Genomic DNA, 15,254 nt, shown 5'->3' with positions numbered 1-15,254 from the left:
CCTGTACTGCGTGGCCCCGGAGCACTGCTGGGTGTGGCCCCCAAGTACTGCTGGGTCTGAGCAGTATCGCATTGCCGGGCCCAAGTATTGAACCATCTTGTCTGGCTTCCCTCTCACCCCCTCTCCCCCTCCTGAGCATTGATTGGGAGACCCTTTTCTCCCAGGGAGATCTAATACCATCCAAACACAGTGTACACTTATAAAATGTACAATTCAGTGGGTTTTAGTGTGTATGCAAAACTGAAATCTGTTCCCACTATCTTAACTCCAGAACATTTTCATCACCCTGAAAAGAAGCCTATTAGCTAACTCAGGCGGTCTGTATCCTGTCTCTGTGGATTTGCCTGCTTTGGATGTTTCACATAAGTGGGATCTTGCAGTAAATGAAGGGCCTTTGTGGCCAGCTTCTTCCCCTTAACATAACATGTTCCAGCCGTCTGTGGTCGGATGCAGCTGTCCTTCCTGGCCCCTTTGGTTTCAGTGTTCTAAGTGTGACATCTTTTGACCAGACGTGTAGTTCAGTGGTAGAGCACATGTGTGGGGTCCTGGGTTTGATCCCTGGCACACACATGCACACAAAAGAATAAATAAGTAAATCAAGCCAGCTTAATTTTTGTTTGGGTTTTTTTGGAGAGGGCCACACCCGGCCGTGCTGCAGACCCGGACTCCTGTATGAAAAGTCTGTCTGCTCTCTGGGACTGGAGTGATGGTACAGCCGGTATGCATTTGCCTTGCACATGGCCGACCTGGGTTCGATCCCTGGCATCCCATATGGTCCCCCAAGCACCTCCAGGAGTAATCCCTGAGCGTAGAGCCAAGAGTAACCCCTGAGCATCGCTGAGTGTGATCCAAAAAGGAAAAAGAAAGAAAGAAAGAAAGAAAGAAAGAAAGAAAGAAAGAAAGAAAAGCCTGCTCTCAGCCCATTGAGTGTCTCCCCAACCCAAAGCAAGTTTTTTTTTGGGGGGGTTGGGATTTCGAAGATTGGGGCCACACCTGGCTATGCTCAGTGGTTACTCCTGGCTCTGCATCCAGGGATCACTCCTGGCAAAGTTCATGGATACTGGGATTGAACCCAGGTGGTCCATGTGCCAAGGAAAGTGCCTTACTCACTGTACTATCTCTCCTGCTCCATAGTTTAATTTTTTTAAAATTATGACTCTGGACCAGAGAGCTAGTACAGGGGTTAAGGCACTTGCCTTGCATGTAACTGACCTAAGTTTGATCCTTGGCACCACATAAGGTCCCACGAGACTCACTAGGAGTGATCCCTGAGCTGAGAGCCAGGAATAAGCTGTCAGCTGTGTACAGCCAGCTGTGGTCCCAAAGCCAAACATTCCAAATAAAAATAAAACATTGACCTTGAATACTGTCCATCTAACTGCCAGGCACCGCCCCAACTACAAATGAATGTACCCACTTCCTGTTCGCTGAAAGGTGTTGATCCTTAGGTTGTCCCAGTCCAGAGTTTTTGAGGAGCCTTGGGCCAGCTCCCTGAGAATGGCTGTATTGTCGGGGGAGAAGTTATAAGGAAGGGTGCAGAGTAGAAAGTAATAGTCTTCCCCAGGGGGCCAGAGAGGTAGTACAGTGGGCAGGGTGTTTGCCTTGCATGCAGCCAACTCCAGTTTGACTCCCAGCACCCATGTGGTCCCCTGAGCCTGCCAGGAGTTATCTATGAGCACAGACCCAGGAGTAAACCCAGAGCACAGCTGGGTGTGGCAAAAAAAAAAAGTCTCTTCCAGGTCAGTCCACTCTGAAGCGGCTCATGAGATCTAATAGATTCTTTTCTGACCTTCTGGAAACACACACAACCCCCTGTTGTGGCAGTTGGCTGAAACATCTTCCCCCACACCTGAAAGTGCTCAGACCTTAGTCCTGGCTCTCTGCTCAGGAATCTCTCTTGGCTCACGGGACCATATGGGGTGCCAGGGATTGATCTCAAGTGATCTCTCATGTATAAGGCAAGTGCCTTCCCCTCTGTACTATCACTCCAGCCCCTGAAGCTTACCTTTTCCACTAGGCACGGCCGAGGCCCCTGTCCTTTGTGAATGTGTCCCTGAGCTACACTTTCCGATGGGGTCACATCTGTCACTGACATTGCTCAGAGTGAAACTTCTGGTTTTTTTTTTTGGTTGGTTTTGGGGTTTTTTTGTTTTGTTTTGTTTTTGTTTGTTTTGCTTTTGGGGTCACACCTGGCGATGCTCAGTGCTGAGGGTTTACTCCTGACTCTGCATTCTGGAATCATTCCTGGCGGTGCTCAGAGGGCCATATGGGATGCTGGGAATCAAACCAGTGTTGACTGCATGCAAGGCAAATGCCCTACCTGCTGAGCTATTGCTCCAGCCCCCAGAGTAAAACTTCTGGACTAAAAGGTGTATTAAGTAAAACTGGGGTGCCAGAGCCATAGGTTAGGGATCAGGAGGGCACGTCTTACATGTGCAAGGATCTATGTGCCATAGGTCAGGGATCAGGAGGGCATGTCTTACATGTGCAAGAATCCAATCCCAGGCACCACACGGGCCCCCAGCAATCCTGGGTTGAGCAGAAGCACCTCAAGCCAGACCATTGAACTCTCTGGCCCATTTAATTGTGTACCACCTGGAAGTGGCTCCTAATCCCACCTGAGCACCACTTGGGAGGACTCATCCCCATTTTAAAAATAGAAATCTCCAGGTAGAACCATTTCTCTACCTGATCACTGTTAGCTATTGATTAGCAAACTTTATGTTCACTATTACTCTGAAAGTGAGAAATTCTGCCTGTCTCATCTTTTCTTTTGGTTTGGGGACACACCAGGCACCGCTCATGGATCACTCCCAGTGGAACTCTGAGGACTGTTTGTGGTGCCAGGGATCAAATCAGGGTGGCACCGTGCAAGGCAAGCACCCTACCTGCTGTACTCTCTCTGGTTCTAATATGTCTTCTAAATTTTTCCACCTTCCGTAGTTTTAACTTGCTGTGTTTACCTTTACCTGTTTTTATGACTTCTATAGAATGTAATTTATATCAACAGAGACTCTTTGGGATATGGTTCATAAAATTTCAACCAAGTTTGACCAGGGCTAGAAGAGATCATTTCTGTCTCAAATGGCTGAAAAATGCAGGGCAGGTGCTTCTTTAAGGTTGACTGGATCTGATGAATCAAATCATTGCCTCAGTAATCTTCATTTCTGGACTCCATTTCCGCGGTGATGACCTCAGGAACTGATAATAAGCTGGTCCCTAACACCCTAAGCCCACTTCTACCTTCATCTCAAACCCTCCCTGAAAAAGAGCACCCCTTCTGAGCTCACCTAGATTCCAGAACAGTGGGATAAGTTTTCATTGGACTATTTTAGGCCACATGCCCTTTCTGATCCAATCCTATGGCCAGGATGATTCAGTGATTTCATTGGTCAGGCCTCAGTCATATGAATGGTCTGTGAGGACACATCAGTAGCACTTCAAGAAACCAGAAGTGTCTTACCCATTGGTTCCCCTGTTGTAACATTGCCTTCCTGACACCAGAGAGATTTTGGTATTCATGGAAGGGTTGGTTTGTTGTGTTTTCATTTTACTTTTTGGGTCACAGTCCGGGATGCCCAGGTCCTGGCTCTGCACTCAGGAATGACTCCTGGTGGTGATCTGGGAAACATATGGGATGCCTGGGATTAAACCCTGGTCAGCCTTATGCGAGGCAACACCCTCCCGCTGTACTATTGCTCGGACCCCACATGTCCATATTTTTGATAGGACAGGCTTGAGTCATGTGACCAGTTAGCTTTGACTAGTCTCTCTAGAAGCTCAGGACCTGGAGTGGGATTTGACGAGCTGGTGAAGAAGTCCTAAGAGACCGGGGCAGCAAAAGCAACCATTGTGCCCTGTTCGACCTTGGAGCAGAAATCTTGACTTGGTGCTTGAGTTTTACATTGTAGTCTTTGCCTAGAATCTGTTCCTACTTTAACTGTTTTGTTTTCTAGCTTTCTCCATCTGTTTAGAATCACATGTAACATATGAATACATTCTCTTGGTGAAAGATCTTACTAACAGAGAAGTCTTCAGTAAGACATGAATTTTCCCTTCACTGTATCTATCAATTTGCACCTCAGAGGAATCCTTAATCATTAGTTGGTTGTTCATTGTTCCAGACCATTTCTTAAGCATTTTTCACTGGCCTACATGGATTTTTCATATATATTCTATCTGGATTTTCATGTTAAATTTAATTCTTATTTTTTGTTCCTTTGCTTTGGGGTCACACCAGGTAGTGCTCTGGGCTGACTCCTGGCTTTGTGCTCAGAGATCACTTCTGGTGGTGCTTGGGGGACCTATCTGGGGTGTTGGGGATCAAAGCCAGGTCAGCTGAGTGCAAGGCAGTTGCCCTGCCTGCTGGACTATCTCTCCGGCCCCTTAATTAAATTCTTGAGTTTATAGATCTTGAGTAAATAGATGTTTGATTCAGATATCAAGCACTTTCTTCCTTTCTTTCTTCCTTCCTTCCTTCCTTTCTTTCTTTCTTTCTTTCTTTCTTTCTTTCTTTCTTTCTTTTGCAACACTATATGAAAAACCTCTCCATCATCTCAGTCTCTGCCATTGACTGGATTCTGAGTTCTCAATAGGTACCATCTGTGACTGATTTCTTGTTTTTGCCAAGGAATTTTTATGCATGTGCAACCCACTACAAATGTATTTTCATATGTATGCTCTAAATTACTTTTTCCTCTTAATGTTGAGCTTTGGCTATTATTCCATTCGGATGTGGATATGTTTAACCATTTCCCTCTGGGTGGGCCTGGACGTTGTTTTCCACTTTTTCTCATGATAAACACCACACCACTGAGATCCTCAGAGTAATGTCTAGGCTATGATGAGCTCCTAAGACAAATGACCCTGTGTCTGTGTGTCAGGATTTCTTCTAGCTCTCTCGTGAGAGGAGAAGGTGCATGGGCTGGGCCAACACACCTGTGTGCTTTTTTGCACTTTTTGAAAAGACCTGCCAGCTCATCTTCCCAAAGCCTCACCTAATTTGCACCCCTGCGGAGAGTGACTCAATGTACCCATCTTCCTGCACCTTTCACACTCAGTATTATTGATCTGTAGATTTTTTTTTGCCAGTTTGATTAATAGAAAAGGATAGCTGGTTTTTATTTGCTTTCCCCTAATGGTTAGCAAGCCCGGGTATCTTTCCATGTGTTTATTTGTTGGTATGTGTATGGCCTCTTCACATCTGACACCCATGTCCCTCTGGAACGGGCTTTCCTTTTGCTGGTGTCATTCATTGGTGCATTGACCAACTCACAGTCACAGCTCGATTACATGCCAGACACTTTTGGAGGCAGTCAGCAGAGGGCAAGTTGACACAACCTCTGCCCTCGGGAAGTTCACATTCTAGAAGCAAGACACCAATAAAAACACAAGTATTTCCACCACCACTGTCCCCAATTTCCCTCCTGTGCACCACCCCCCACCCGTCCCTGGCAATTTGCCTCTATGGCAGACACTCTCCCCCCTCTCTCTCTCTCTCTCTCTCTCTCTCTCTCTCTGGCACTGTGGTTTGCAATACTGTTACAGAAAGGGTATCATGTATATCACTTTACCTCCTTTCAAGACTCAGTTTTCGTCCAGAATGATCATTTTCAACTATCATTGTCATAGTGCACTCTTCTCTGTCCCCCTTGGGGGTGCTTCCTACCATGGACCCTTCTGGTGAAGGGACAGCTGTTGGAACAATGTATAACTAAAACTCAATCATGAACAACTTTGTAACTATATATCTCACAGTGATTCAATTAAAAAATAAAACACACAAACAGCAGTAGTACAGCAGGTAGAGCATTTGCCTCGCACATGGCCCATCCGGGTCTGATCTCCAGCACCCCATATGGTCCCCCGAGTCTGCTAGGAGTGATCCCTGAGCAGTCAGGAGTAAGCCCTGAGCACAACCGGGTGTAGCAAAAACAAAACAAAACAAACAAACAAACAAACAAAAAACAGCAAACAAAAACAAAAAAAGCCACAGAAATAAAGTGCCAGATAGATGTTAGAAGGGTTATGGCTTTAGCTTAGAGGCCAGCCAGGCATTCTAGGGGAAACGGCAGCTCAGATAGAGAAGGGAGCACCAAATAAAGGATGTTTGGAGGATCCTCCCAGGAGGGAAGATGCATGTTGAAAGTAGACTATGGACTGAACATGTTTGCCACTCAAAGCCTCTTTTGCAGACCACAACACCCAAAAGGAGAGAGAGAACACAAGGGATCGCCCTGCCACAGAAGCAGGGTGGGAGGGGAGGGATGGGGGTATGGGAGGGATATTATCCATGGTGGTGGAAAATGGGCACTGGTGGAGGGATGGGTATTTGATCACTGTATAATCGAAACCCAAGCACATAAAATTGTAAATCTACAACTGTACCTCATGGTGTTTCACTAATAATAATAAAAAAAATTTAAAAAAAAAAGAAGGGTTATGGCTTTTGCCATGCACACCATCAACCCTGGTTTCATCTCTGACACTGCAAATGTTCCCCAGGCACTGCCAAGAGTGACCCTGAGCATAGAGCCAGGAATATGCTCTATGCCAGGCATTGCACAAAAAAAAAGAAAAAAGAAAAAAGAACAAAACAAACACACAAGCAAAGGCAGAGCTATGGTGATAAGCCCAGTACAGATTAAAGGGAATTTCTTTGATTGTCATAAACTGGTTCCTTGCTCTAATACATATTAATTTTTAACTTTTCTTTCAGTTTGTCATTTGGCTTTTAACTGTAGCTGAAAATTTCTCCTGATGAAATTTAAAAAAAAATCCCCCCCCCAGGGTCAAATTTTCCTTCATGGTTTTTATGCTTAGAAAGATTTTCTTCATTTCCAAGAGTATAAAGCTGTTTGCCCAGGTTTTCTTCTATTGCCTTATGGATTTACTTAGTCCATTTAAATCTTTAATCCATCTGGAATTGCTCACAGCATAAAGAGCTAGGGACCAGCTAAATTAGTGAGCACGTTGGTCCATGAGCATTCGTTGAGTCTTTTCCTTGGAGATGGTACGAGCCCTCATGCTATATATGAATTCTCTGTGTCACTGTGTCATCCCTTGCACTTCCTGTCTGTCCCTAAGCACACCGACCATAAATCATTATAGTGGCAAGGTTAGCAAGTGATAAATGAAGTACCTAACTTCTCCAGGCTTCAGTTTCCTCCTTGTAATACAGGGATACTACCAATTTTGCAGGGTTATTCTGAAAAATGAAAGGCTTAATGGACCCCCTTTAATCTTAGGGGGTTCAGTCAAGCCTCGTAAACATGACGTTGGATCTAACATGGATTGACAAGGAAGAACTGGGGACATTGGTGGAGGGACTAGCAAGGGCAAAGGTCCCGGCGCGGGAACTAGATTAGCAGTGACGCTTCTGAATGGGGCGCAGAGAGGGCTTCGCTGTCATCGTAAAGGTACTGGAGAGCCACAGCTGATCATGGAGAGGGAGAGTGGGGCCCGCTGACCCCGGCCTTATTTCTACAGTCAATGGAGTCGCAGGTGGAGGAGTGGTACCGCGAAGTGGGAGAACTGCAGGCACAGACGGCAGCGCTGCCCCTGGAGCCGGCCAGTAAGGAGCTGGTGGGCGAGCGGCAGAACGCGGTGGGCGAGCGCCTGGTGCGTCTTCTCGAGCCCTTGCAAGAGCGCCGCCGCCTGCTGCTCGCCTCTAAGGAGCTGCACCAGGTGGCACACGACCTAGACGACGAACTGGTGAGCACTTGCGAGCAGAGCTGGGACTGGACCCGGACACTGGAAGACTTGGGAGAGTGGGGCGGGGTGTGCAGGCAGCCGCGGCCGGGAGGTCGGGGTGGGGTCTGGGCCTGGATAGGTGGAGGTGTGCGAGGTGGGGCGAAGCCTGGGCCTGGATAGATGGAGGTGTGCGAGGGGTGGAGCCTGCTAGGGTGGGGCCTGAGACGGGGGCGGGGCTGTGGGACGGAGGTTCAAGCCTGAGACCACTGAAGCCCTCAGACTTAAATCATCCAGCCCTCCACTTAGGCATGAATTTATTCATTCACTTTATGTATGTATGTATGTATGTATGTATGTATGATTTATTTTTGTCTTTGTTGGGTCACACCCGGAGATGTTCAGGGGTTATTCCTGGCTCTGCATTCAGGAATGACGCCTGACGGTGCTCAGGGGACCATATGGGTTGCTAGGGATCCAACCCGGGTCTCCCGTAAGCAAGGGAAACACCCTACCCGCTGTGCTATCGCTCGTGCCCCTCATTTACTCTTTAATATTCCTTTATAATTTGTTTAAGAATTCAAGTTTTTTGAGGCGGAAGGGACAGTACAGCAGATAGGGGGCTTTCCATATGGGGAGACCCACCAGGAGTCATCCCTGAGTACAGAGCCAGGAGTAAGCATTGCTGGGGTGTGCCCGCCCTCCCCCAAAAATTCAAGATTAAAAAAAATTTTTTTGTGGGCCTGGCTGAGCCACATTTGGCAATGCTCTCAGGGGCTATTTTGGCTCTGTACTGAGGAGAGACCCCTGCAATGCTTAGGGGCCATATGTATCCTGGGGATTGGAGCAGGGGTCATCTGCATGCAAGGCAAACCTTTCCATCTTTACTATCTCTCCAGCCCTTATATTCCTGTAGTCACTTTCAATCATTCACTGACCAATTCATAAAATCATTTTGTCATTGGCTCTTCCTTTATTCCATTCTTATTTATTAGCTTACTTCTCATTTATCCACTCATGTGTCCATTGTCATTCAATCATTCACTTCCCAATTTTCTCATTCATTTATTCACTCATTCACTAGGTGGTTCATTCATGTTCTCAGTCAGGGTGGAGCTCTGTGGCTGGATGATGCTGGGATTTCAGGTTACATCTTGTTCTTGATCAGAGAGAGCTCAGAGTCCAGAGTGAGGAATAATACACCCCAGATAGGGAGTGACAATCATAGGTGTATTAGGGCTGTGATGAGGGAGACTGGAGAACTATGAGAAGCCAAAAGAAGTCACTGACCCAGGAGTCAGGAGTCCCTGCAGTCAAGGAGGGTTTCCTGGAGGAGGGGTGCCTGGATTGAGACAAGAGAACAAATGAGTCTCCTGAGTAAATGGGAAGCAGACGGCAGAATTTGCAGATGCCAAGGCCCAAGGTGAGTTAGCATAAAGCTGCTCCAGTGCTCTGGAAATATGCAGAAGGGCCTTGGGTGCGGTGTCTTATAGTTGAATTTGGGCCCTGGGGTGCATTCTCGCCCTAATCTGGTTCCTATATCCTCTCCAGGCATGGGTCCAAGAGCGGCTGCCACTGGCCATGCAGACTGAACGAGGCAATGGTCTGCAGGCTGTCCAACAGCACATCAAAAAGAATCAGGTGAGGGGGGCTGAAAGATAGTAGAGTGAGTAGGGCACTTGCCTTGTAATGACCGACCTCGGTTCAATCCCCCTCAGCTCATATAGTCCCTGAGCCCTGCCAGGAGTGATCCTTGTGTGCATAGCTAAAAGCCCTACACACACACACACACACACACACACACACACACACACACACGCAGGTGATAGAGACATAGCTCAAATATTTTGGACAATGCAGTGTTTCCTCTCTGTGATGTCTCAGTAAACAAAGCCAGAAGCAAAGTTAGGATGGGGAGAGGTTTAGGACACACTTGAATGCGAGTGATAGGAAGCTCAGGGTGGGTAACGCCAATGAGGGAGCTATTGACTTTTGTAATTGAGCAAACTGGGACACGGCTGGGACTGGGGCTTAGTAGTAGAGCACATTCCTTACCTGTGTGAGTCCCTGGGTTTGATTCTTCACCTGGTTGGAGGGAAAGACAAAAAGGCTGGAGAGCACATGTATATGCATAATAGGGCTGGGGAGACCGCTCTCAGGGCTACAGCATGGGCTTTGCGTGTGGGAGACCTGGGTTGATGGCCAGCACTGCATGTTCCCTTGAGCACTGTCAGGAAAGGCCTCTGAGCACTGCTGGGTAAAGTCCCTCAAAAGAAAAAGAAAGCAGTCATAATGACAAGACTAATACATGAATCAAAGTCTTACTGTGTATGGAGACTGCCTGCCTTTGTGGGTTATAGTGATTGTTTCATTCAGTCCCCACTGAATGTATAACGGAGATAGGTATTGCCATTGTCCCCTGTTACTAAGACATGAGAAGGAACTGAGGAAAATTTATGATGGTGATGCCTTTTATTTGTGGGGTGGAGGGACACACCCTTCAATGCTCAGGGCTTACTTCTGGCTCTGCATTTAGGGATCACATCTGGCAGGGTGCTCATCAGGGGACCCTGTGGGGTGCTGGGGATCAAACCTCAGTGGGTGCATGTGAGGCAAAACGCCCTAGCCACGGCGCTCTCTCTCCAAACCTTCCCTTTCCCCAGTTGCTAGCTATAAATACTCCACTGCACCCGAGCAGCCTAATTTTCGACCCTTTAGGGGGATCTCGCTCAGCACTGGGGCGTGATTCAGGGCACACCCAGTCTCGTGGGAGTCAGCTTCCCGGGTGCTAATCCTGGCCCCCCCTTCCCGCCCCCAGTTACTAGCTACTAGTTCTGGAGCCAAGTATTTGGGTTGTTGCGTGTCTGATTTGCCGCCTGCAAGGTACAGGGATAAGTGAGCCCCCTGAGAACGAGATGCCGGAGAGCTGGGGGTGACGCGGTGGGCCTCCCCAGCGCCCCTGCACCCACAGCCTCTCTCCCTGCCCCCCAGGGCCTGCGGCGGGAGATCCAGGCGCACGGGCCGCGGCTGGAGGAGGTGCTGGAGCGCGCCGGCGCGCTGGCCTCACTGCGCAGCCCCGACGCGGAGGCCGTGCGCCGAGGCCAGGAGCAGCTGCAGAGCGCCTGGAGCGGCCTGCGCGAGGCGGCGGAGCGGCGGCAGCAGACGCTGGACGCCGCCTTCCAGGTGGAGCAGTACTACTTCGACGTGGCCGAGGTGGAGGCGTGGCTGGGCGAGCAGGAGCTGCTCTTGATGAGTGAGGACAAGGGCAAGGTGCGCCCCGGCTGGGGGGCGCGGAGGGCCGGGGCCGGGGGTGCGGGGCGCTGCGGCCTCATTGCGGGCTCCGTGTCCCCCAGGACGAACAGAGCACCCTGCAGCTGCTGAAGAAACACCTGCAGCTGGAGCAGGGCGTGGAGAACTATGAGGAGAGCATCGCGCAACTGTCGCGACAGTGCCGGGCACTGCTAGAGATGGGGCACCCGGACAGGTGGGCAGGCCCGGGAGTTGGGGTTCATTGGGGAGGGCCGGAATTCAGGGTTGGGGTTGCCCTGCAGGACTGAAAGTCTGCATTTGCGTTGTGGGGGGGGAAAGGCCAGAGGGAGGAGCCCCCTCCGGGATTCGAATGTGGCACTTGGGGGTTATGATAGGACTGAGGATGGAAGTCAGATGTCAGGGACAGGGCTTCAGAAAAGTCTTGGGGGGCTGTACTTGGCCCCCAGCGCATTTAGGCTGGGGCCAGGGGTGGGAGCAGGTATTAGGAGGTTGGGAGCAGGGCTTAGATCTGGAAAGGGTCACAGGGTTAGGACCCCTGTTCCCACCCCCTACCCTAGCTTGGCGGTTGAGACGGAAGGTAGGGCCTGCTCCAGGAGCTGGGGGCCTCACCCAGGTTAGTGGAAGAGCAGGACTGGGGTGAGGAACAGAAGGATGGATAGGGTGAGCTTATCAAGCATGGAAAAGAAATACCCCCCCCCCCCCCCGCCTCCCCAGGAAGGCTGAGATGCAAGGGCTGAGCTGAATGACTTGTAGGAAACAGGCCAGGGAGATGGCTCAGAGGACAGAAAGGCACCTTGGCAGATGGGAGCCTCCAGGGTCCATCCCCAGCACCCCACGAGCACCTGAGCACCATTAGGAGCTATGCCCAGCATGTAGCCCCTGAACACGGCCAGGTGTGATCCCCAAACCCAGACCTTTAGAGTCTCCTGGGGGGAGGTGTCAGAGGGGCACAGTTCTGTCCCAGGACTCAGGGGTCCTCATCTGCACCTCCCCAACAGTGAGCAGATCAGCCGGCGGCAGTCCCAGGTGGACCGTCTGTATGTGGCACTCAAGGAACTGGGCGAGGAGCGCCGAGTGGGCCTGGAGCAGCAGTACTGGCTGTACCAGCTCAGCCGCCAGGTGGATGAGCTGGAGCACTGGATCGCTGAGAAGGAGGTGGTGGCCGGCTCGCCTGAACTCGGCCAGGACTTTGAGCACGTCACGGTGAGCATGGGATTGGATCCTCCCATTACTGCCCAGCCCTGGGATGCTATGGGCTTCTGGCAGCTCCGGACCTCAGGGCCCAAGCCCAGCTCTCTAGAGAGCCTGTGTCAGTCACATCAGACCCTCCCAGCAAACAGCACTTTCCAGGTGCTAATTATTGTAACTGACTATTGTAACTCTTTTCCTGTGACAGCACCAACTATTCCCGGTATAGGTACTTCAGGATCCAGGGGTGGCTTTTTAATTTTTTAAAAATTTATATGTCTAGGGGCTGGAGTGATAGCACAGCGGGTAGGGCGTTTGCCTTGCACGTGGCCAACCCGGGTTCGATTCCCAGCATCCAATATGGTCCCCTGCGCACTGCCAGGAGTGATTTCCTGAGTGCAAAGCCAAGAGTAACTACCCCTGAGCATCGCCAGGTGTGACCCAAAAAAAGCAAAAAAAAGAATATATATGTCTATTTTGTTGTTTTTTTCCCCCCTGGGGAGTGGCACACCCAGCGGTGTTCAGTGCTTATTCCTAGCTCTACACTCAGGTATTACTCCCAACAGGCTCTGGGGACCATATGAGGATGGTGGGGATCGAACCCAGGTCTACTGCATGCTAGATAAACTCCCTACCTATTGGTGTACTATTGGCCTTGCCCTATATTTCTATTTATTCTTTGCCTAGTTTATCCCGGGCCCTAAGTTTTTGCCCCTTCAGTTTCTTCTGGGATAGTCTCACCCCCCTCCCCCACCATCCAAGCAGCCTCCTCTTCAACTTTAAGGCCAATCTGCTTTTCCTGAATTGGACCCACTCCCTGTGCCAGGGAGATGGGGTAAACCCATCCATGAGCCCTGAAAGTTTTTTGGTTCATCTTGGGGGTTTTGTTCACCTGGATATGCTCAATGAATGGCCAAAGAATCTCCATCTAACCCCTTCCGTTCAGCATTTCTTCCTGCATTTTTAAGCATGTGCAGTAAGAGTCCCACACTGTTTGGGGGCCACTGGACCCACTGTTTGACCTGGGCTGCACCTCCTAATTTCAACACTGTAACACTGGAAGGGCACCGTGTTTCTGTGTTTCTGCCCAGTGGTATCCTTTAGCTACCAAGTGGCTTTTCAGATATGCACATCATCCTTGATGGCCTGCAGTTTCTCCCAGTGTTTTTTTTTATGCTTTTTTTGGGTCACACCCAGCGATGCACAGGGGGTTACTCCTGGCTCCTGCACTCAGGAATTACTCCTGGCAGTGCTCAGGGGACCATATGGGATGCTGGGAATCGAATCAGGGTAGGCTGCATGCAAGGAAAATGCCCTACCTGCTGTGCTATCACTCCAGCCCCTCCCCCATTGTTCTTAAAGGGAACAGGAAGGGAGGTCAGAGCAGTAATATAGGGGGGAAGTCATTTGCATTGTGTGCGCCCAACCTGGATTCAATCCCCTGCATCCCTTTTGGTCCCTGGAACCCTGCCAGGAGTGATTTCTGAACACAAGCCAGGAGTAAGACCTGAGCACTGCAGGGTATGACCAAAAACAGCCAGGGGAGGGGAAAAGACTTAACAAGAAGGGAAGGTTCAGAGCCTCTTGACTTCCATGATTTCTTAGGGTTATCAGGGTCAAGTGAATCATGTGCCATTTTGAGACCACCTCAAACCACTTATAGAAAATCCAGGGGTGGCTTTTTTTTTTTAATTTTCAGGGTTATCATTATTGCTATTTCTTTTACCTGCCCCAAGAGTGGAGTTTGGGGGCTGGAGTGATAGTACAGCAGGTAGAGTGTTTGTCTTGCACAGGGCTGACCCAGGTTCCATTGCTGATACCCTGTATATGTCTCCCAAATGCTCCAGGAGTGAGCCCAGAGCTAGGTGTAAGTCCTGAGCACCACCAGATGTGACCTACCAAAAAAGTGTGGGCTTTTGGAGGGCGGGGGGGGGGGCACCCACAGTGCTGTATTTCACCTACACTGTACCCCACCCCCTTCCTGGTGCCAGGTACTGCAGGAGAAATTCTCTGAGTTTGCCAGTGAGACGGGCACCGCGGGGAGGGAGAGGCTGGCAGCCGTGAACCAGATGGTGGATGAGCTCATCGAGTGTGGCCACACGGCTGCGGCCACCATGGCTGAATGGAAGGATGGGCTGAACGAGTCCTGGGCCGAGCTGCTGGAGTTGATGGGTACGCGGGCACAGCTGCTGGCCGCCTCACGGGAACTGCACAAGTTCTTCAGCGACGCCCGGGAGCTGCAGGGACAGATCGAGGAGAAGCGGCGACGACTGCCCCGCCTGACTGCGCCTCCGGAACCCAGACCCAGTGCCAGCTCCATGCAGCGGACCCTGCGCGCCTTCGAGCATGACCTGCAGCTCCTCGTGTCCCAGGTGGGCCTTCGGGGAGGGCCCAGCCAGGATGGGGGACTGGGGCAGCAGAGTGAGCTAAAGGCAGGCTGCAGCATGGGTCAGAGTCTGGACTGAGACAGAGGGGAAGTAGATGGGGGGACAGAGAGGAGAGAGGGGTGAGGCTGGAGCCATAGGACAGCAGGGAGGGCACTTGCCTTGCATGCAGCCAATACGGGTTCGATCCCTGGCATCCCCTATGGTCCCATGAGCAACGCCTGGAGTGATTCCTGATGCAGAGCTGGGAATAACCCTTGAGCACAACCACATGTCGGCCCCCACCCCAACAAAAAGAAATAGAAAAGGAAGGAAGAAGAGGACCAGAGAGAGCAGAGGGTGGGGTGCTTGCCTGGCATGCAGCCAACCTTGATTCAATCCCTGACACCCCGTATGGCCCGCTGAACGCCATCAGGTGTGGCCCAAGTAACAATTAAAAGAAAGTAAAAGGTTCTTTTTTGTTTGTTTTTCTTTTTGGGTTACACCTGGCGATGCACAAGGGTTACTCCTGGCTTTGCACTCAGGAATTATTCCTGGCGGTGCTCAGGGGACCCTATGGGATGCTGGGAATTGAACCCGGGTTGGCATGTTTAAGGCAAACTCCCTACCTGCTGTACTACCAGCCCCAAAAAAGTAAAAAGTTTTTTAAACATTTTTTTTTTTTAGTTAAAAAAGGAAAAATAATATCATTCTAGAGGCTGGAGCGATAGTACAGTGAGTAGG

The 15,254-nt window shown here is 50.2% G+C and overlaps 1 protein-coding gene across 3 annotated transcripts in view; it reads left to right on the top strand.

Moving 5' to 3' along the window:
- The window catches only part of SPTBN4 (spectrin beta, non-erythrocytic 4), a 90,406-nt gene that overhangs the window by 62,013 nt on the left and 13,139 nt on the right, over nt 1–15,254 (top strand). For all 3 annotated transcript variants that reach the window (XR_008795383.1, XM_056136893.1, XM_056136894.1), the window contains 6 exons: nt 7,489–7,713; nt 9,241–9,330; nt 10,681–10,959; nt 11,043–11,173; nt 11,958–12,162; nt 14,139–14,519. Coding sequence is in view for 2 of the 3 variants with exons in the window: in XM_056136893.1 (XP_055992868.1) it covers nt 7,489–7,713; nt 9,241–9,330; nt 10,681–10,959; nt 11,043–11,173; nt 11,958–12,162; nt 14,139–14,519 (1,311 nt within the window). In the remaining variant the exon portion in view is untranslated. The remainder of the gene's footprint in view (nt 1–7,488; nt 7,714–9,240; nt 9,331–10,680; nt 10,960–11,042; nt 11,174–11,957; nt 12,163–14,138; nt 14,520–15,254) is intronic.

Source organism: Sorex fumeus, unplaced genomic scaffold (genome assembly GCF_029834395.1).
Source record: "Sorex fumeus unplaced genomic scaffold, SorFum_2.1 ptg000122l, whole genome shotgun sequence".
Classification (NCBI taxonomy): domain Eukaryota; kingdom Metazoa; phylum Chordata; class Mammalia; order Eulipotyphla; family Soricidae; genus Sorex; species Sorex fumeus.
Note: the sequence above shows the minus strand (reverse complement) of the source record. Positions and strands in the feature narration are given on the sequence as shown.